Source organism: Vitis vinifera, chromosome 15, assembly GCF_030704535.1.
Source record: "Vitis vinifera cultivar Pinot Noir 40024 chromosome 15, ASM3070453v1".
Lineage (NCBI taxonomy): Eukaryota > Viridiplantae > Streptophyta > Magnoliopsida > Vitales > Vitaceae > Vitis > Vitis vinifera.
Window position 1 is genome coordinate 892124 of NC_081819.1, and position 23003 is coordinate 915126.

At 35.8% G+C, this 23003-nt stretch overlaps 1 protein-coding gene and 1 non-coding gene across 2 annotated transcripts; both read left to right on the forward strand.

Moving 5' to 3' along the window:
* The first annotated feature begins 6130 nt into the window (after positions 1-6130).
* On the forward strand, positions 6131-9290 carry LOC132252630 (putative disease resistance protein RGA3). The gene is made up of 2 exons (XM_059743279.1): positions 6131-9146; positions 9247-9290. The coding sequence occupies exons 1-2, from the start codon at positions 6131-6133 to the stop codon at positions 9288-9290; spliced, it is 3060 nt and encodes a 1019-aa protein (XP_059599262.1).
* A 12-nt stretch (positions 9291-9302) lies between these two features.
* Positions 9303-19431, forward strand: LOC100254066 (uncharacterized). Its single transcript, XR_009467897.1, has 3 exons — positions 9303-9572; positions 18331-18387; positions 18764-19431. It is a non-coding gene; the product is annotated as an uncharacterized LOC100254066 (transcript).
* Positions 19432-23003: the final 3572 nt, after the last annotated feature.

The window sequence follows — 23003 nt, forward strand, 5'->3', positions numbered from 1 at the left end:
AACCATGGGGTTTTGGTATATGCAAAGTAATGTGGTACAAGTTCTCTTTGTGAAACAGATCATATTTTGTTAACTAATAGTTATAAAGTTTATTACAGGATGAATACCTCTTTATAACAGGTTTCCACATTCTCTTTTTGCACAAAATCAACCAAGAACTTAACATTTAAAATTTTGTATCCCCAATTTTGGGAGTACTTATGTTCTAATTGAGTATTAATTATTTAGTCTGAAACCCAGGGTGTGAAATGATTTGTCATGTGTGTTGAAGCACTAGAATCAGCATAAAAATTTGGATCAACTTCCTTTTTTAGAGTCATAACTGCAAAGGCTTGCTGATTTTCATCATCTTGTGTTGCATAGTCCTATCTATAATAACATTTTATCGTGGTGTGGTTAGTTTTGCCACATATTTGACAAGAAACTTTCTATTCTACACTTTGCTTGAAATGTTGGCCATTTCCTTTCCAAGAATTGTTGCTAATGGCATTTCCCTTAGGTTGAGAAGAGAGTTGAGTGTTTGGTCAGCTTGTTGGGTTGAAGCCTCTCTCCTTGCTATTGAACCTACGTGGTGAATGTCTTCTTCCACGACCTCTTTTGGCAAAAAAAAAAAAACCTAATTGTAGTCTACCTTTTATTCCTTCTTTTGTGAATAGACTTGCTCAAGATTTCACAAAGATAAAATAAACTGATTAAAGGTGGGATATGGAGGCTTAGAAAGCATTGCCACTCTAAAATCTTTGTACTGTGGACCAAGGCCTCTTGATAGTTGGAAAATTTTGTCTGTCTGTCTGATTACTACCAAAAAGTGCTATTTTGTAGACCTAATTATAATGGTTTTAAGCACCTTTGAGTAGTAATCATATTCATTTAACCCAATTAATTCATTAAGGTCCTTAGTAATTTGTTTTAACCATTTTGTGGCAAGTTTACATGTTTTTATCAGCTTATGAATCAATTCAAGCATGCCAAATGATGGAGGAGCTACTTGGACAAGTTAAAGCAAGGATTTTGGAAGTTTACAGGCTTGAATTTCAAGTGGAAACACGAGCACAAACAAAGGGATAGCCATTTCACAAGGCAAGGCAAAGTACCTTGCCAAAATGCAATTTTCGCAAGGTGAAAATGCACCTTGCCAAATTTGGCAAGGTGAATTTACTCATGATGCGAAAATATGGCACTTCGCATCATGAGTAATTCACCTTGCCAAAATTTCGCAAGTAACCTTTTACCTTGCCAAAATTTCGCAAGTAACCTTTTACCTTGCCAAATTTCCTCTGTTTCTCCACGCACGCACCACCGACTTCCCAGATATTTTTAGCTTGATATTTTCTCGTGTAAATTCCTTTTGTGACCTTATATTCAGCCGACATAAGGCTTTATCTTGTAATTTTGCTATATATAGAGGTGCACAACGCCTCCAAAAGATATTGGGGGATCGATCCTCTGTACATTAACTTAGAAATATATAAAGCTCTGTTTTTCTCTCTTCTCCTATTCTTCCCCATTTCTATTTTCTTAGTAGCCAAACAGCCTCTGAGGGTTTTTCCTCAGAGGATGATTGGCTAAAACTTTTAGTTTCTCAAAGTATGGATGTTATGTGATGGCTTGGATGCAATCCCATGGAAATTTCTCGCACCTGGAAGGTAAGGTAGTCGTTTTTCATTAATGGTTCATTAATGCAAAGTTTGGTTTTTATTTCCTTTGGACAACTTCCAACGGCCAATACTTAATAAGCTTTTGGATTTCTATCCATTAGTTATCTCTTATGAGCTATTGGAAGGTGAGGTTTTCAATTCCAAGTTTTGCATTAATTTGTTAGAACCAATTTCAATGGCCATTGAAAGGTGAGTTTATCACCTGGAATGACTTTGAGTTGCCAATATTTGGTAAGCTTTTGGCTTTAGACCATTAGTTATCTCTTACGAGCTATTCAAAGGAAGTCTAAGGTGAATAACCATTGATGAAATTCACTACCATCTATTTTGCCATTTTAAAGGATTAAAACTTGATTTGCTAAATCCATACCGGTTTCGGGAAGCAAGCATCACCATAGTTGCAACCCCAACGTGAGGAGCCTATCCTGAGATTTCCAATTTGCATAAGAGCCAGAGCATAGCTATCCTATCTTTGAGAAACTTGTTTTTACACCCTTTCATTTTAGTCTTTAATGTTAGCTTAGATTAGTTTAAATCTTTCTAAAACATTTACATCTTCTTTTAAAGCTAACATCCATAAGAAAATCACCTATTTTCCTAATTTGAATATCACTAGTGTTTGCGAAAACCCTTCCCAGTGAACGATCCTAGAACCACTATGCTATAGTAGCTTGGCTACTTTAGTAATAGTATTTAAGGTATAAATTTTGTTGATACGCCTTTAAAGCTAAGCTACCATGAGTCGCATCACTGTCACTAGTTTTCCAATTGTTGATAATTTGTCACAGATATTTTTGAATTTTCTGATGTATTCTTCAAGAGCCAATGATCCCTTGGTCAAGGCATACAGGTTGTCCTTTAATTGTGCTTCATTTTCCTTGGTGTTAGGCAACAACTGTTCTTCTAATGAGCACCAAACTTGATAGGCTGTATCCACACTAATTGTCATGCTGAGAACTTCTTAGGTCATATTTCCAAGAAGCCAGGATGTAAGGAGGCCATTGTTGTTGATCCAATCACCATAATATTGATTTGTTACCCTATTTCTAGAAGAGTTAATAATCTCTTATGTTGGTATTCAGAATTGGTGAGATGATGGGAAATGCCAAGGCTGCGAATCAAAGGTAGGATTTAGGATTTCCAAAGGAGAAAATTTGATGAATTTAGTTTGATTGAGACTAGGCTAGCACTTTGATGAAATGATTGGATAAATAGTTTAGGCTCTTCATGGGATGGCATTTTGCAGCTGATGGAAGAAAGCTCTGATAGCATAGTAAACTCCAGCAGATCAAGAGCAAAATAAAATAGTTCTAATGATTTGTTTCAATACAAAAACTCGTTGACTTGTCCAAGTATATACACACTAAGGTCTAACGGTAACAAAACTATGTAAGGAGATGTGATTTCATAAGGAAGGAAATCATGTGGATGTAAAGGTGAAATTAATTAGCTCTCAAAAGATTTTCTTTATTTGTTGCAAGCCCAATGACTCTCATTCTGACTTTACTTGATTTGTGGGATCAATCTCCATTTTGCTTGATTTGGTAAGGTCAATGATTCTGTCAAGATCATTTCTAAGTTCCCACAATGCAACATATTCTCATATTTTATAATAAATTGCTTGTAATAAAATCTTATATTAACAAAATATTATCAATATTTAATCGTTTAGGTCTAACGGTAACAAAACTATGTAAGGAAATGTGATTTCATAAGGAAGGAAATCATGTGGATATAAAGGTGAAATTAATTAGCTGTCAAAAGATTTTCTTTATTTGTGGGATCAATCTCCATTTTGCTTGATGTGGTAAGGTCAGTGATTCTATCAAGATCATCACAAGTTCCCACAATACAACATATTCTCAAATTTTACAACAAATTGATTGTAATAAAATCTTATTTTAACAAAATATTGTCAATATTTAATTATTTAGGTTCTAGAAAAATTATTTTATAAATATAAATCTAATGCCTTCTAATTTTTTAATATTGAAATATAATTTGTTTTCAGTGAAAGTAAAATATTTATTTTCATATTAATATTACTTTAGATTTGATCAACGTCACTGATTTTGATATACATATATCAATTTGTTCAATAAAAGAACTTAAATTTTTTTATTATCTTTTTAATTTTTGATATTTTTATGAGTTTTCATTAATTTATATTTCATTGAATTTGTTAAAATTTCTATCGATATTTTGTTATAATTATGAAGTTGAACTACTTCATTATATATTCATAAATTTGTTAATATTTGTTTAGTGTGTATGCATGTGGCATCAAAACAATACAGGTTGGTTCCCAAGTCATAGTCACTGAGACAATTTTAAAGTAAAGTATGATAGAAAACCGATATATGATATTAGATTATATAGAGGATGGTTCCCAAGTCATCGAGTTCATTTTGGCCTTCTTGAAATCAGGCAATAATTGGCGTTAAAATAATCCTTCTTTATAGAAAGTTGCGAATAAAACAATCTTGACAGCTGGCTTTGCCATGGAAAAGCCAATGGTATTGAATTTCTGACAATTGAAAATGGTTGGGGATGCCATCCCTTTATTAAATAATAATTTTTTATTTTATTTTTTATAAAAAGTGATAGTGGGTTTCGTGGAATTCGGGACAGCTTTATATTAATAAAATAAAACGTGACCACATGTGAATGGAAAGATCTGTGAAAAAAAATTCTTCTCCAGCGCTCCGATGCTTAGACAACCTAAACTTTTTTAATTATTTTTAGATGCCTACTCACCACTCCATAGAATAAGTTGCTGCCAAGACACACCTATTTCCCAACAACAATTGGAAAAACAAGGCAACAATCAAGGAGGAGGGATCAGTTGTGGTAGGAAAACTTCATATTACTTTTCTCAAATGCTTAATATCAAAATAATAATAATTGTTTTATCGTTTAATTTTTCATCACAAGTCCTGAATGAAATCATACTAAAATGAAGAATCACTTCGTGCCACAATATAAAAGTCTTTCACTTTTTTTTTTTTTTTTTGTTTTAATTGGGGTGGTTTCTAGGTAATTTCTAATAATTCCAATTATCAAAAACTACTTCCCTGATAATCATCTAAGCACGAGGACTGATGACCATCTTTTGCAAGTATAACACATGTATATGAAAAAAATTAAAAAAGAAAACATTTTTAAAAATGATGAAAATAAAACAAATTTTAGAATTAATTAATTATTTTCTTATTTTATTTCAATTTGTTTTTCATATAAATATTATATAATTTGAAAATAGATAAATTTTAGCTAATTTTAATGCATTTTCTTGTTGCATTAAGAGTGCGTTTGACGGTGATTGTAGAAAATATTTCTAGTCTTTCTAACACTTGAATGATAAAATTTTTCAATTATTAAAAATATTAGAAAGCTTCCTAAAATCACTGTCAAATAATCTTTAAGTATATTTACCTCATATTTATCTCTTTCAATGAATTTAATTTTTTTGGAGGTGTTTTATCATGTCATATTGACTTATATTGTAAGTCACTTAGTTGCGCACTTTGCCTTATTATATACAATTTTTTCAAGAAAAATAAAGGTTATGTTTGGTTCTTATAAAATTTGAGAAAAAAATATAATGAAAAGAAAATAGAGAGAAAAAATAGAAAGAAAGAAGAGGTGAAGGAAAATAAAAGATAAAGTTAAAGTTAACAAATTATTTTTATTTACTAGTTCAAACTTAAATTATTTATTTTAAATCATCAATATAAATATTAAATAATTTGAAAATGTATAAGTTTCTAATTAATTTTAATTATATTTTTTTTTCTTTGGAATTTTTCATAAGACAATCAAATATAAGAAAATCATTTTGTTCAACATTTTTTTTGTTTAATAATTTATGAGAACCAAATAAAACACAAGTGTGATGAGAATGTTAAAAATTATTTTTAGGGTTGGTTATATAAGGCACCTTATGCATGTTACGAATATATATGCATAAATATTAGCTTGCATTAAAAAAATAATATCACATCTTCATGTATATATTTATATCAAACGTTCTAATTACATTGAAAAATTCTTAACACTTAAAACACCATTCAAATATATATTTCCTCAAAACCAACATTTTCATCCACCATTTATGAAGAGTCAACTTAGTTGGCAAAGAGGAAACAGAGACTGAATTGCTATCACAAATTTCATTACAGCCCCTGAGTTCGTCTTCCACAAATCTGACAGGAAAGCAAGCCCCACAACTCTGACAGGAAAGCAAGCAATGTATTTTTCAACAAGTCTTCTGTATATATATATATATATATATATATAATATTAAAAATTAAAAAAGAAAAAAGAAGTTGAACAAGACAGATTCCCATCTGATTCATCATCTAGCTTACCTTGGATAAATTAACATGGTTGGCAAGGTGGAAAAAATGATATCACAAGCTTCACAACATCCCTGAGTTCGTTGCCCACAATTCGACAGAGAGAAGCAAGCCATGTGTGACCCAGATTCAATTGTCATCAGCCCCATCGCGAGCAGCCTCTTAGTTAAGATACGGTTGTTGTTGATGATAGTAGAAGACGTATCATCATTAGCAAAGGTGAAGGATGACTTGGAAAAGCTTTTACGAGCCTTAATCCCATTCAAAGCAGAACTGATGGATAAGGAGGACATGCAAGAGGCTGATCCACTCTTGAAATATTCGCTGGGAGATCTTCAAGATGCAGCTTCGGATGCGCAAGATGTATTGGAGGCTTTTTTAATTAAAGTTTACAGGAGCGTTAGAAGAAAGGAACAGCGGCAACAGGTATGTCCAGGTAAAGCTTCCCTTCGATTTAATGTTTGCTTCCTTAAGATCAAGGACATCGTAGCCAGGATAGATTTGATTTCACAAACGACACAAAGGTTAAGATCTGAATCTGTTGCAAGGCAAAAGATTCCCTACCCACGGCCTCTACACCATACAAGTTCTTCTGCAGGTGATATTGTTGGTAGGGAAGATGATGCATCTGAGATATTAGATATGCTTCTATCCCATGAATCCGACCAGGGAGAAGAGTCCCACTTTTCTGTCATTTCCATAATTGGGATGGCTGGTCTGGGCAAAACAACTCTTGCTCAACTCATCTTCAATCATCCTAAAGTAGTCCAACATTTTGATTGGAGGAGCTGGGTTTGTGTCACGGTTGATTTTAACTTCCCTAGAATTCTTGAAGGCATCATTACATCTCTCTCCCACATGAATTGTGAACTTGGAGGTTTATCTACAAGCATGCTAGAGTCTCGTGTTGTTGAATTGTTGGCTGGAAAAAGATTTCTAATTGTCCTAGACGATGTTTGGACTGACAATTACTTTCAGTGGGAGTCGCTTGAGAAAGTCTTGAGGCATGGGGGAAGAGGAAGTAGAGTCCTGGTTACCAGCAGAACAATTAAAGTTTCTCATATCATGGGCACCCAAGATCCTTATCGCTTGGGCCTTCTGTCCGACAATCACTGTTGGGAGTTGTTCAGAAGAATCGCTTTTAAACATTGTAAGATGGCAGATAGAACACAGGGGGACCTTCAAAAAATTGGTATGAAAATCGTAGCCAAGTGCGGAGGTTTGCCTTTGGCGGTGACGGCATTGGCAGGCCTGTTGCGAGGCAACACGGATGTAAACAAATGGCAGAAAATCTCAAAGAATGATATCTGCAAAGCAGAGAAGCATAATTTTTTGCCTGCCCTAAAATTGAGTTATGACCATCTACCTTCTCATATAAAGCAGTGCTTTGCGTACTGCTCCTTATTTCCCAAGGCGTATGTGTTTGATAAAAAAGACTTGGTCAATTTATGGATGGCAGAAGAATTCATTCAATACACTGGACAAGAAAGCCCAGAGGAAACCGGAAGTCAGTATTTTGATGAGTTGTTAATGAGGTCCTTCTTTCAACCTTCCGATGTTGGCGGTGACCAATATAGGATGCATGATCTTATCCACGAGTTGGCACAGCTAGTTGCCAGTCCACTTTTCTTGCAAGTGAAAGACAGCGAGCAGTGTTATCTACCTCCGAAAACCCGTCATGTGTCACTGCTGGACAAAGATATAGAGCAACCTGTTAGACAGATTATTGATAAATCTAGGCAGTTACGTACACTTCTGTTCCCCTGTGGATACTTGAAAAATATTGGGAGTTCTCTAGAGAAGATGTTTCAGGCTTTGACATGCATCCGGGTGTTGGATCTGAGTTCAAGCACAATCTCCATAGTGCCAGAATCAATCGACCAGTTGGAGCTGTTGCGCTACCTGGACCTCAGCAAAACTGAAATCACTAGGCTTCCCGACTCCTTATGTAACCTCTACAATTTGCAAACGCTGAAACTCTTAGGGTGTCTTTCACTTTCCCAATTGCCCAAGGACTTTGCCAACTTGATCAACCTGCGACATCTGGAGCTAGATGAAAGGTTCTGGTACTCATGCACCAAGCTGCCACCTAGGATGGGGAGCTTAACCAGCCTGCATAACTTGCATGTGTTTCCAATTGGCTGTGAGAACGGTTATGGCATTGAAGAACTAAAGGGTATGGCCTACCTTACAGGAACGTTGCACATTTCAAAGCTTGAGAATGCAGTGAAAAATGCAGTGGATGCAATGTTGAAGGAGAAAGAAAGCCTTGTGAAGCTTGTTTTAGAATGGAGTGACCGAGATGTTGCTGGGCCCCAAGACGCAGTTACTCATGGGCGGGTGCTTGAAGATCTACAGCCTCACTCAAACCTCAAGGAGCTCCGCATTTGTCACTTCAGGGGTTCCGAATTTCCACATTGGATGACAAATGGGTGGCTTCAAAATCTGTTGACTCTTTTCCTAAATGGTTGCACAAACTGCAAAATTCTCTCACTTGGTCAGTTACCCCACCTTCAACGGCTCTACCTTAAAGGAATGCAGGAGTTGCAGGAGGTAGAGCAATTGCAAGACAAATGTCCCCAGGGTAATAATGTTTCCCTGGAGAAACTAAAGATTCGTAACTGCCCAAAGCTAGCAAAGTTACCCTCTTTCCCTAAGCTAAGAAAATTGAAGATCAAAAAGTGCGTTTCCCTGGAGACTCTTCCAGCAACCCAGTCTCTGATGTTTCTGGTACTCGTGGACAATCTGGTTCTACAAGATTGGAATGAAGTGAATTCTTCCTTTTCTAAGCTATTGGAATTGAAGGTTAATTGTTGCCCAAAGCTGCACGCACTGCCACAGGTCTTTGCCCCACAGAAGTTGGAAATTAATAGGTGTGAATTATTGAGAGACCTTCCAAATCCGGAGTGCTTCCGACATCTTCAGCATTTGGCAGTTGACCAAGAATGTCAGGGTGGAAAACTAGTGGGGGCAATACCGGACAACAGTTCTCTATGCTCTTTGGTAATTTCCAACATCTCAAACGTCACCTCCTTCCCAAAGTGGCCTTATCTTCCCCGTCTCAAGGCCTTGCATATTCGGCATTGCAAAGATCTAATGTCTTTGTGTGAAGAAGAAGCACCATTCCAAGGTTTGACCTTCCTCAAATTATTGTCCATTCAATGCTGCCCCAGCCTTACGAAATTGCCGCATGAAGGACTCCCCAAAACGCTTGAATGCTTGACCATCAGTCGTTGCCCGAGCCTTGAGTCCCTTGGCCCAAAGGATGTGCTGAAGAGTCTCTCCTCCCTCACTGATCTTTATATTGAGGACTGCCCAAAACTCAAGTCCTTGCCTGAGGAAGGTATCTCCCCCTCCCTTCAACATTTGGTGATTCAAGGATGCCCACTGTTGATGGAGCGATGCAGAAACGAGAAGGGAGGAGGCCAGGATTGGCCAAAGATCATGCACGTCCCTGATCTAGAGGTGGAGTCCACTGATGTATGTTCAACCCCAGATTTGCCAAAGCCAAGGCCATCTTCAGCTCATTGGTATAGTCATATTTCATGCTGCAGAGGTTAGTAACTGTTACAACCACGTGTGTGTGTGTGTGCATACTACGAATGTGTGGCGCTAAGTGTTTACTTAGCCAGCCCATAATTTGTCTAATGCATTATCTTGGCTCCTCTCATTGCGTGATGATCAAGGATATTAGCAACCTCCCTGTCAAATTGCTTTCTAATGATAGGTGGAGCATGCTTAGCCTGCACCCTTCCTTGATCAACATATTCAATGTTGAGTTTCAAGAAGCTGACATGGAATCTTTGATGGATCTTTAACTAGTCTAGGAACTTTAGCTGATAAGCAACCTGACCAACCCTCTTTAATACTTCAGAGGTTCTATTATACTACAGAATCAACCCACATTGCACTGTTCTGCTATTGATCATCTTCCAAATCTAAAGGGACGATTGCAGCAAGACCTTGTCTCTAATCAGGAACTCTAAGGGCCTTCTACCTTGTGAAGACAATATCTACCATGTAAGCACTTCCAGAAGCTTCTATCATGTCAACCTTTGTTGAAGCTTCATTAAGTTAGAAATCTGTTCGTATCAAACCACCTCTAGTAGATTAGTTGGCATCAAAACTGAATACATATATATATATATATACATTGGTTAGTATATTCAACTCATCTCTTCTTTTGTATGCAAGATACCACCTCTGTTTAGAAACAGAATAGAAAATGCAGTTCATCAAATGTCGATCTCTTGATTCCATTATTTTTCCCTCTTTTTTTTATTTATTACCAAACACGTTTCTTTTCATGGTATCAGAGCTCTATTTACTCTCCAAGCAAGAGAAAGTCAAAATCATAGTTAAGCATTGCTTCTGCTGCATCAATTCTAAACTTGTTGCAAAAGATAAATTTGTGTTCTTCATTTACAACCACCCTTAGCACAGCACTCTCAATCAAACTCGATTGTGACAATTTTCTTCTATGGAAATCTCAAGTATTACCTGTTGTTTGAGGCCATGGCATCAGAGGCTACTTATTTGGCACATAGCTGTAGGGACCACCCCTAAACGAACACGTGGCAGCCTCACAAAGCACTCCTCCATTGGACATGTGGCACGTCCAACCCTCCATCCGGACTACCATGGGACTGACACACACCTCCCTTATCTGGACTTAGTGGATAGCGTCTCAAACAGGAGTCTTGACTGCGTCTCGTGAGCAATCATTATTCATTTTACCAAAAACATGCTCAACGGGACCTTCCTGGGTCACTTCAGTTGACCTGCCACCACCTGTATGCACCGCTTGCAGAGCGAAAAGACAAGGATGATGGCAAGTCATCCCTCCCACAATCTCTAATAGCCGCTTGCAGGATAATGATGGCTCTGCCACCATCTAAGCACCATCATGACAGGCCAAAAAGTCTTCCCACCATTAAAGGGGACAAAGCTCTTGGCACTATAAAAGGCCCTCACACAGTAAAAGAAGGTAGGCATTCCTAAGGAGAAGGACCCAAGAGAGAATATCAAAATGTTAGAGAGTAAAACTAACAAAACTATCGGAGGGTGTGTCTGGACCACTTGTCTGGACATCTTTTGCAGATCAAAGGAAGGAAGCATCATCTTCAGTTGAGGAGGCGCGTACGTCAGGCAATTGCAGTGGTCCTGGTAACGCGAGCCTCAACAATAGCCACATCCACCTGAATTTTTGGAGTCTCAGGATGAAGATGGAAACAATGTCAGAAATATTAATCCTGAACTTGAACAATGGAATTGAGAAAATCACCTACTGTTGAGTTGGTTGCTTTTATCTTTATCAAATGTGATTCTAAGCCAAGTTGATCGATACACTACTTCACACGAACTCTAGATGGTTTTAGAGCATTTGTTTATCTCAAAATCAAAGGAAAAATTAATACAACTAAAGATGCTATTGTAGTAATTGAGAAAAGGATCTATTGCAATTAGTGATTATTTTGCTAAAATGGAAAATATTGCAAATCAATATGCAATGGCTGACTATTTTGTTAGTGAAGAAGATTTGGTGCTTTATATTTGGATCAGAGTATGATCCAATTGTGTGTAGTATTATCACTCACGATAGTGCTAATCATCTTTGTCTAAAGGATAATTAAATCCATGCTTTACTACTCAATCAAGAAAGTAGAATTGAGTAACTGTATGCAATGATTTCATATTCACGTCATCTGTTTGCCAATTTTGCTCATATAAATGTAGGAAACCTTGGTTGTTGAAAAGGAAACTCAAGGCCGAGGTGGAGGAAGGAATGGAGGTGTTTTTGGTCTCAAATATAATAGTAAATCTATTTGTCAAATTTGTGGGATTTAAGGTCATGTAACCCTCACTTGTTGGCATAGAATGGATGAAAACTTTTAGCCTACAACATGTCCTATCAATAGTAATGGTAACTATAAGATAGTAGTCTATATGGCTACACCAGTGATAATGATTGATCAAAGTTGGTATGTTGATAGTGGTGCTAAAAACCACGTCACAATTGAGATGAATAATCTAAATTTGAAGACACCGTATGAAGGTTAGAGAAGCTGAAGACTGGGAATGACAAGAATCTTAATATTACTCACAAAAGTCACTCATATTTGTCAGTAACTATTTCCAATATCGATTCCAATGTATGGCAGAGAAGGCTTGGTCATTCTTCTAATAGATTTTGATCAAGTGCTAAAGGCTTATAGTTCTTCAATAAAGAAAACTCCAAATTTTTGTTTAGCTTGCCAATATGGTAAGAGTCATGGGTTAACCTTTCCAAGTTTAGAAACTAAAACTACTACCCCTCTTGAGCGTATTCACGCAAATATATGGGGAGCAACACCTATAAATTCCATTATTGGTTATAAGTACTACATCCACTTCTTGGATGATTATACTAGGTACACATGGATTTATCCTCTTTAATTTAATTTAAAGCAATTTCAGTCTTTGAATAGTTCAAGCTTTTAATTGAAAAATCCTTGAATAAATCCATCAAATGTGTCCAAATAGATTAGGGTGGAGAATATAGGCCTTTACAAAATCTTCTTACTCAAAATGGAATACAGTTTCGTCATCCTTGTCCCTACACTCATCAACAAAATGGTAAAGTAGAGAGAAAGCATCGTCATATTGTAGAACTTGGTCTTACCTTACTAGCTCAAGCATTTATGTCACTCTCTTTTTAGTGGGAATCATTTTCAACCTCTATTTACTTGATTGATAGGATTCCCACTCTATTCTTTCTAATATTTCACCATTTTAAAAACTATGTCATCATACACCAGATTATCCCTTCCTCAAAACATTTGTATGTATTTATTTTCCTCATTTAAGACCTTATAATTCTCATAAGTTGCAATTTCATTCTTCCAAATGCTTGTTTTGGGGCTACAGTTTAGTTAATAAAGGCTACCTCTGTCTACATCCTTTTGGAAAAGTCTACATCTCTCATGATGTAATTAATGAGCTTGAATTGCCTTATTCTGAATATGGTCCCAAATATGGTGTTTTTTTATATCTAATATCTCTTCAAGATTCTTCATCATTGTCCATAACCTTTTGTTTGAGTGATGCAGCTATAGTGAGAGACATGATCAGGCTTAGTGTAGTCTCATTTCCTATAGCTTTTGACATCCCATTTGGTTTACCACCAGCAATTGATCATTTTCTAGAACTAACTCAAACTCCACTCTCAAATATTCATACCTCACCTACTTTGCCTCATGAATTTACCACTTCTTCACATCCATCTAAGTCTTTACTTGCTCATGCTCCAATTCCATGTCACCTTATGATTACTCGAGCCAAATCTGGTATTGTTAAGCTAAAAGTGTGTTCTACCCTTGTACATCCATTAAGTATCTCACCTAGTCCTATTGAACCTATGTGTATAAAGAAAGCTCTTGTTGATCCAAATTGGAAGATATTAATGGAAGAAGAATACAAGGCTTTAATGAGGAATCATACATGGGAATTGGTACCTTATCAATCCCAATATAATGTAGTTAGTAATAAATGAGTGTTTAAGTTGAAGTTTCACCCAGAATAGTATCCTTAATAAGCACAAGGCTAGGTTAGTTGCCAAGGAATTCCATCAAACTTTAGGTGTTGATTTTTCATAAACTTATAGTCAAGTGATTAAACTTACCACCATTAGAGTTGTATTATCTCTAACAATAGCTTAAGGTTGGGAAATTAAGCAATGGGACATCAATAATGCCTTTCTCAATGGCTATCTATCAGAAGATGTGTTTATGTGTCAACCTGAAGGCTTCATTCATCCTACCAAGCTAAATCATATTTGCAAATTGAGAAAAGCTTTATATGGTTTGAAATAGTCCCTAAAGGCTTGGTTTGATGGACTAAAAGATGCATTATTCACTGGGGTTTTCAAGCCTCAAAGTCTAATGTAACTTTGTTCCTCTACAAGTCCAAAGGAGTAGTTTTAATGTTATTGGTATATATGGATGACATTTTGATTATTAGAAATAATAGTATAGTAATTTCGGAATTGGTTAATGACCTCAATAAAAGTTTTTTTTCTAAAGGATCTTGGTTTGTTGTATTTCTTCCTAGGAATTGAAACATTTAGAGATAAAACAACTCTTTATTTAACTCAATCCAAGTATATTGCTAACTTGCTCTAAAAGATAAAGAAGGATGCAACAAAGCCTTTACCAACATTAGCCCATTCTTATGGTGATCTTATGGACAATCCAATCTTATGCAGAAGCCCAATTGGAGCTTTACAATTTGTTAGTCACAAGACCTAATATATCATATATGGTTAGAAAGTTAGACAGTTCCTGCAAAGTTCAATAGAGATACATTGGAAAGATTGTAAAAGGGTATTACGCTATTTAAAATGCATAATCACTCATGGTTTACATTTCTAGTAAAAAAATCTTTAAATCTTATAAGATTCATAGATGTAGATTAGGCTAGTTGCCCAAATGATAGAAGATCAACTAATGGTTATTATATCTATCTAAGGGGTAATCTTATCTCTTGGAGTTTAAAGAAATAGAGTATTGTTCCTTGATCCAGCATGGAATTGGAATATCGAGCCTTAGTGCATGCAATAGTTGAGTTAACTTGGCTCAAATCCTTAGCAATAGAGTTAGGACTTCAATTGAGGTTTAAACCAGTTATTTGGTGTGATAACCAAGGTACAACCTCATTTGCTGCTAATTCTATTTATCATGCTAGAATCAAGGATTTCAAAATTGATATGCATTTTGTTCATGATAAAGTACTTCAAAAAGAGTTGGATATACTGTTTATACCTTCAATTGACTGGGTAGCAGATTTTTCTACAAAACCACTTTCAATCAATCAGTTCTTCAAGCTCAAGGCCAAACTCAAGGTGAAAAATTCATTTTTGTTTGAAGGAGCATGTGAAGAGAATATTTACCATGTAAGCTCTTCTAGAAGCTTCTATCATGTCAACCCTTCTTGAAGCTTCAAAGTCCTTTTCTTTTCTCTTCAACCATCCCATTCTCACTCATATGCCCAGGATGTTTATGCTAGAGTCTAGTAACATCACCATCTGATAAGGAAGGAGTAGCAACAGTTATATCACCTATAATCGTAGAACCCTATAAGACATATAATTTGACAAACCTTTTCTGCCCTTTCATCACAACAAAAGCTCATTTGCTAAGCTTCAAGACTCTACCTACACCAGTTTATTTGTACCTTTTTGAATCAAGAGTACTCAAAGAGATAAGATTCCTTCTTAGATCTAGGACATGTCTCACATCACCAAGTGTCCTCCTAACCCTATCAAACATTTTAATTCTGACCATTCCAATACCAACTATCTTACAAGATGCATTATTTCCCATTAACATACCACATTTAGATGTTTTATATGTTGAAAACCAGTCCCAATTAGGACACATATGAAGCATGCAACCTGAATCAATAATCTAATCCTTGTAAGGTTTAGAGTCACCTTCAGAAACGACTAGGAGTTCTCCATCACTGTAGTCATCTTTTGCAACATTGGCTTCACTAGAATTTTCTGGTTGTTTTCTCATTTGATTAGCAATAGTTTTCTTATTCTTATTTTCCAACTTATAACATTTAGATTTGATTTGCCCTTTTTTCTTGCAATACTTATAGATTTTGTCTTTATTATTGGATTTTGATCTGCCCCTCACATCACCACCTAGAATTCATTTCCTATGTCTTCTCTCTAACAACAAGGCCCTCTGTTTGAGCCTCAAATCCAACAATAAGTGGCTTCATTTTCTCCCTAGAGAATAAAGCATCAAATACTTCCTCTAAAGTAAGAGTGTCATGACTATATAAAATAGTATCTCTGAAAGTCACATATGAAGAGGGTAGCAAACATAATAAAATCAACCCTAAATCATTTTCATTGTACTTAACCTCCACGGTCTTTAGATAAGAGACAATTTCCTTAAAGACAGTTAATTGATCTTCTAAAAACATACCTTCTATCATATGGTGAGAATACAATCGTTATTTCAAATGCAACTTACTGGAACACAATGGCAGTTTTATTTTTTAGAACGTCCTATAGAATTTGAATTAACAGATGAAGATGAATTTGAGATAGGTCTTTCGATCCCTATGTTGTTTTTCCTACGATGTCCACAATGAGGGCATCTTATCAAACCCTAACAGTGCATCATCCAAATCTATTTGTGTGAGCGCAACCCACATCTTGACATATCATAGCAAAAATTTGGTGTTGTGATCCAAAAGTGAAATATCATATTTCATAGTTGCCATTGTCGAGATTAAGCCCAACATGCTTCGATGCCAATTTTTTTATGGAATAACAAGAATATGAAATAAGAAAAACATAATAAGAACACACAAATTTACATGAAAAACCCTAGATGAGAAAAACCACGAGTAGAGGAGAAAAAAATCCACTATGTAAAAAATTTGTATAAGAGGGAAGAGTTGTGAGTGGCTACAACAAAAGCATAATCATCATCATAACCCTAAAACTATACAACATCAAATATATATATATATGTGTGTGTGTGTGTGTGTGTGAAAGTAATAAGCAAAGCAAGTCCATACCATAAGGGCTTTGCCCTTCGCTACCACCACAAACCCCCTAAAAAATCTTATAATTTTAGTTTATCCACATATGTTGCACTCTGAGCTTTTCAAGTCAAACCAGAAAAGAATTCAGGTCACCAAACTCTAACAATCATCAATATATGCATTAAAAGAGATTGGTAGATCCAATATTGAATGTCAAAACTTTATACTCTCCATTATATATTCATAGCAACTTTAATTATATGGTTCATCAAGAATTTTGCAAAGAAAGATAAAACAATTCCGAAATATTAAAAAACTCAATAAAAAGGCCATCTAATAAAGATTGCAAACAAGAACTTGAAAGCACTGTGATGATTTTAGAAAGAAACATACTGCAAAATATCAACAAAATCTTTTCATTGCAACAGAAAATATAATCTATAAATTTAATTCTCTTGTCAAAAATTTGATATTATAAAAGAGAAACGTATAATAATCTCTTTAGAGGAAAATCACAAGTTCCTAAACCATGTGCTCTGATACCACATGTTATGGTTTCTTTTATTTATGCAAAATAATCATAACCCTAATTCCTGCTAAACAATATAACCTTAATTCCAAATCTTAGAACTTTTTTATTTTTACAAATAAAATAAATAATCAAGAAAACATACCTTAATCCAGGAGATTGATCTTGAAGAGAAATTCCTTGTGGAGAAGAATAAATTACAGAAAACTTGGTTTCTCTCTATTAACCCCTTTAGTTTGGCATACCTTTCTTGATGGAGAGAAAGATGAGTATATAATGGGTAAAGAAAGGACCAAATCTAAATAGAGTATCCTATCATGTATCATCAACGTGAACGTTTCATCAACGTGAACGGTTATTTGGAAAATATATCCTCAATTGACCAATAGGATTCTAGCACTTGATATTACTAACCATAATTGTCCTTTAAATTAAAAAAAAAAAAAAGATAATTAATAACAAAGTAAGCCACGTTGGCCACATTAAAGGAAAAAAAAAAAAACCTATCTTCATTTCAGTGCAAGAATGTGGAGCGATGGCAAAGGAAGCACACTTTGAAAATCAATCAACAATCAAAAATTGATCTAAAATCATGCACCTTTGGAACTTCTTCAATGACATTCCTAAAACATTAATCTCCCAAGGTTCTCTAGAATATGTGAGGGTTGCAACCCTACTTCCTTCTTCACATTCTTGTCTAACTAGCGAACTAAGCAAGACTTCCCATTGGTTTGGATATCTTCTCCCATCTTTAGTCAATGGAATGACCTTTCTGGCAATGCAAGTGTCCTCATCCATTGTCCTAACCTTGGCCTCATATATATGGATTTTCCGCTTGTTGATCTTATGCCTAAGGAACATTGTTTCCTGTGCAAACTCACGATTCTCTTTTCCACACAACGCTTGTTCTCCTTCAATCTCCAGAACACGTTTCTCACACTGTCTACATGTTCTTCCAAGTCATGGGCCAATTGCTGCCGATGTTGCATGCCTCATAACAACCTCTAACACCCTTAATCCCACCTATCTTATCTTTGACATGTCCTCCCACATGCCTCAAGCCATGTGTGCGAGTGCAAGGTGCCGCTTGTGATCATTGTGCAGTACGTTGGGCATAATGGGCTAACACTGATTACATACCCCCTTCTTCAAATATCCTCATACACTAATTCTCTCCAGGTGAAAATTTTGTGGAATATAGTTCACATATGTTCTTGAACTTAAGCAACAGTTTTAACTGCAGGAGTTGATGGAAGCGAAGCTCCACAATCACTGCAACATTTGATGTGACCCCGGGAAGGTAAATTCAGAATTATATCTACTCCTTTGAAAAATAATGCAAATTATATGTTTCTTTTTTTTGGATACAGAGAGATGCATTGTAGTAGCAAGTGACCATTAATCGTAATGCTGACATCACAAAATATCATAATTTCACGGGAAAAAAAAATGTCCAAACATAATTATTAAGTTCTGCAAAACAGATGCTCCTAGATGATACCTGAATCTTGAAGTTCTGATTCAGTTATATGCAGCTAAAATGGCACCGTTACTTCAAGTTTTCAGTGGTATCCTTGAGCTGTAATATTATTGACTTCAGGAAAATAGTTTGATATTTTTATAAATAGTAGTTTTATTTTCATCGTTTTGATCAATATGTATGTGCTGATTTGTAGGGGATTGGAGAAGCTGAACAAGGACCTGAAGATGGCAACTCCGATCTTGGAGCTGGGACAATGGCACCGCCACAATCACCCCACCTCCACCAGCAGCGTCATCGCTACAAAAGAGCATCCTCCCTGATATGGAGATTTCGCTGCTGCAGTTCCTCATGATGACGACTATCAACCCCCAATTTCTCCTCTTTCACCTCTATCATTGCCTTCATCAGACCAATCAGAGGAGCTCTTCCATGCCGTACGTGAAAGCCAACACCAACCTTCTTCAATCATCGTTGCTTCTCCCTTGCTGCTTTCCATTTCCACCGCCCTCCCCAAACTGGCATGAGGCTCTATAAACGGGGCTGGGAGTTTCCAATCTTTACAACAACTCTCTTTCAATGGCAGAAAAGGCACCAAGTTTGAATAAAAATACAGTAGTTGTACATTCAGTGAGGAGCAGAGGGAAAACAATATATCTGACTGCTATATATTTCTAGTTGCAACAGAAAAGGCCTGGATGATGCTTTAAGTTGATGGCTAATGTGGCTATAAGACTTGTGTTTGTGTCTTTGCACGGATAGCGACTATGTGTTACCTTCTATGCTTGACATTGACTTTGCTTGTGTTTTAATTAATAATACGTTGGTAATGATTTGTCTTGGATCTGATTGTGCCCGCCCATGGTTATATCCTACTGCTATCTTTCTATAGTTAAAATAGATGGTGGTGCTCAGCGTACAGAATTTAGCAGAGGGGCATGCAGCTTGCTTCATCTGAAAATCCACTCATTTCTCAAAATTTAACATGCAGTCTTTCACAAATACTCTCATATTGTGATGTTAATTTCCATTTACTCCATGTGGAAACTAATAAATAATTATTACATGGAAAATCATGTTCCCATGGTTTACAAAATTACTTGATCCACGCCTGAAACAAAGACAACTTTTGTAGTATCAAAATAGCTAAACACCCATTTAGCTAAATGAATTCATTATTTGGAAAATCATACAAGCCTGTTCTCAATTGCCAAAAAAATGAAGGCACTATTGTTGTAAGCATGGTTTTAAAAGGCGCAAGGTGTAGTTAAGGCGCAAAAATCTCCTACAGCTTAGACGTAAGGCACAACAAAAGACACACGTCCGAGTGAAGTGAAATATAACCTGAGATGCACATTAATTCTATAAAATATGATTCAAAATCTAATCCAATCAATAAAATAATTAAAATTCCAAACATTTAGGCTATGTTTGGTTCCCAAAAAATGCTAAGGAAAGGAAAAAAAATGCAGAGGAAAATGGTTTTCATTAGTTTGGATGACATGGAAAATATGATGGAAAAAAAATATAAAGGAAAATATTGTAACATTTTTCCCTATTATTTTCCTTAAAAAATAATGAGGAAAATAAGAGAAAAAAAGAAGGGAAAAAGGGGGGGGGGGGGGGGTGGATTTTATCGGGCTCTTGTTCACTAAGGCTTCACCTCTAACTTCCTCTTCATCGGTGGCTATGGCTTCTCACCTTCGTCAACCCTTTCAACGGCCACCACTATCACTCTGACCACCTTCCAGTGCCAAAAACCTACCCTTTTCAAGCACTTGAGTTCCCATGGATGAAATGAATTCTTCAAATCCAATGAATGTATTCGAATCCATGTCTTCAGATCAAGTGCGAATTGAACTCCAATCCACCTCATCCTATGAAAACCCGGAACCCAAGGTAATTTTTCTCTCTTGGGTTCTCTGTTTGAGTTTCTAGGTTGCTTTCACCTTTTCCGTTTCTTAAATTTCGCCATAATTTTTCTAAACTTTCCTGGCTTCTTGCTTTCTGGATTTGGTCTGATTTTTACCCTTGATGTTCTGCTATTGTTTACTAGTCGATGGTTTTTTCATAATTTGGTTGGGGGAATGGGTCTGCAATTGTGTATTGCATATATGTATGTTGTTGTGGCCTCTGAGTGCTTGGTTATTGTTTTGTATCATTGTTGGTGGCATCAATTTTTGGACTGTTTAACATTGGATTGTTAAAAGTATCAATTTCTACTCTCCTGATTAGAAATGTTACCATAAAAACAAAATTAAGATGCATGTTGTGTTACAAACCCAGTAGATTAAATAATAAAACGAACTAAAAATAGTCAATAAATTTGGTAGTGGGCTGAGATGGGACTCTTCCATATATCTTCAAATGTGAAATTAATCACATGACACTAAATGAGAAACTTGACTAGAAGTTGTCATTCATCTGTATTATTGTTATTTTACTAAAATAAAGGCAAGTTATTCTCTTGATTGTGAAAACTGTTTTTGCACTACTGTTTTATTGTCTAAAGCTTTTGATAAATGCTTAGATATGTTATACTCTGTCAATTTCAATTGTCTTCTATTGTCAAGCCTTTCTGGTATCTAGGGATAAACCTGTCCTGTCTTTTGGTTTGTGGGGGGCTTGAAGGTGGGATATGCTGTAATTGGGGTTGTGTTTTCAAATGGGAAGTGGGGATTGTGATTTGTTTAGTGAGAGAAGAGAGGATGGTTGTTGTTTTTGGGTTTACTTGTGTCGTGGCTACTACCATACTACCATCATCCCCTCTTAAACAGATGGTGATCAACTTTAGCAAGGGTAGCTTGAAACATCACCCTGCAATGTGACACACTAATTAAGAAAGAAAACAGGTTCGACTTACCAGGATCTAGAAAGGTTTTTATGAGAGATTTTTATACCTTGCTTAATTTTTTAGTGTTTTGACACCATCAATATATATCTCTGAGACATGAGAGATTTTATGCCAATCCTCCCCTGTTGTTTTCTTGCATCTTTCAGTCAATTGAAGGCATTCTCTAATTACAAGTCTATCAAGGGATGTGAGGCTGCACACTGGCAATGCCTCCAACTTTGGTAATTTTTTTAGCGTCAAAACTCGTAGATTCCTGAGCCTTGGAATGTGGTCTTCCCCATTTCCATCCAGTGAATTGAGCCTTTTGCAATTGAAAATCATGAGATGCTCTAACAAGGGTAATTGTTTCATGCTAGGTGCCAAAGTCTCCAAACTCTTACAACCACCAATAGCCAATGACTGAAGGGCAGTGAGGCTTTGCGTCCCTTGAAGTAGAAATTCTAGATTTTCACATTCGTAAATCCTTAAAATACGAAGAGATTCTAGGCGTCCTATCCCTGTCAAAGCCCTCTATTTCATGGTGATGCATAAATTCCTCAAACTGATGAGGTTCTCAAACTCCTTGGGCAGATTCTCAAATCCCTCACATTTGAAAAGCGACAACCTTTGCAGATGAAACGACTTGCATATTGAATTTGGAAGTTTCTTTATCCTCTCATTCCAACTGAGGTTGAGAAGCCTAAGATGCTTTAGATTACTGATAGAATTTGGCAATGTGTCAAAGTTTGAATACGATAAATCTAGCATCTTAATGCATTTGAACTTTGACATTCAAGCTTTAAGAAATGATTCACCAATTGATGTCTCCCACACCAAGCAGTATTCAAATACTACTTTGTCATTTAGATTTATGTTCATTAGTTGGAGGAAGGATGACAAGTTATGATTGTGCCACTTGATACACAAATTCAATATGCATTTGAACTAAAATAGTGTATCAAAGGAACCTCAATGGTGATCCCATTTGTTGCATTTGAACTAAAATAGAGATTTATTTGAACTAAAATAGTGCATGGGTTTTCCATTTCTTTTTACCTAATTTACTTTTCTATTATTTGTGTAGGCAAAGCAAGTTCATCCTGATAAAAATCAGAGTAACCCTTTGGCAGTTGAACAATTTCAGGTAAGTTCACTTCTTTGTCATTCATTCATCATCTTCTTCTTAATACTCTACTCTCCTTCATTCATCCCAAAACCAAGTGGAGGACCAAGTATTCTTAAGTAATCATGAAAATTTCAGACTGAATAATGAACTTAGAAAGAGTTTCATTTTGTTATCATGCTTTAAACTAGACATTTCAGATGTATTATGTATTATTAAAAAAAAACTTTTATACTGCTCAAAAAGTTTTACAAAATGGTAGTGGATTTGGTTTCAATGAATCAACTCAAGGTGATGAAGCTACCATGGAAGTATGGACTACTTACACTAAGTTGAGTTAATTATTATTTTTGAGTTATTAGAAATAAAATTTTTACATGTAATGTAGAGCTATAAATTTCTAATAGACATTATCACAATTGAACTCAAGTTTTGTTAATATTTGTTTTTTCTGATGTTAAAAGGCACACCCAGGAGCAT

Bases quoted from the DNA above. Each gene is read 5' to 3' on its own strand.
- LOC132252630 (XM_059743279.1), top strand. From the start codon at position 6,131: ATGTGTGACCCAGATTCAATTGTCATCAGCCCCATCGCGAGCAGCCTC. The intron at 9,147-9,246 runs GTTTGACCTTCC...CTTGACCATCAG, and splicing joins AGAAGAAGCACCATTCCAAG to TCGTTGCCCGAGCCTTGAGT.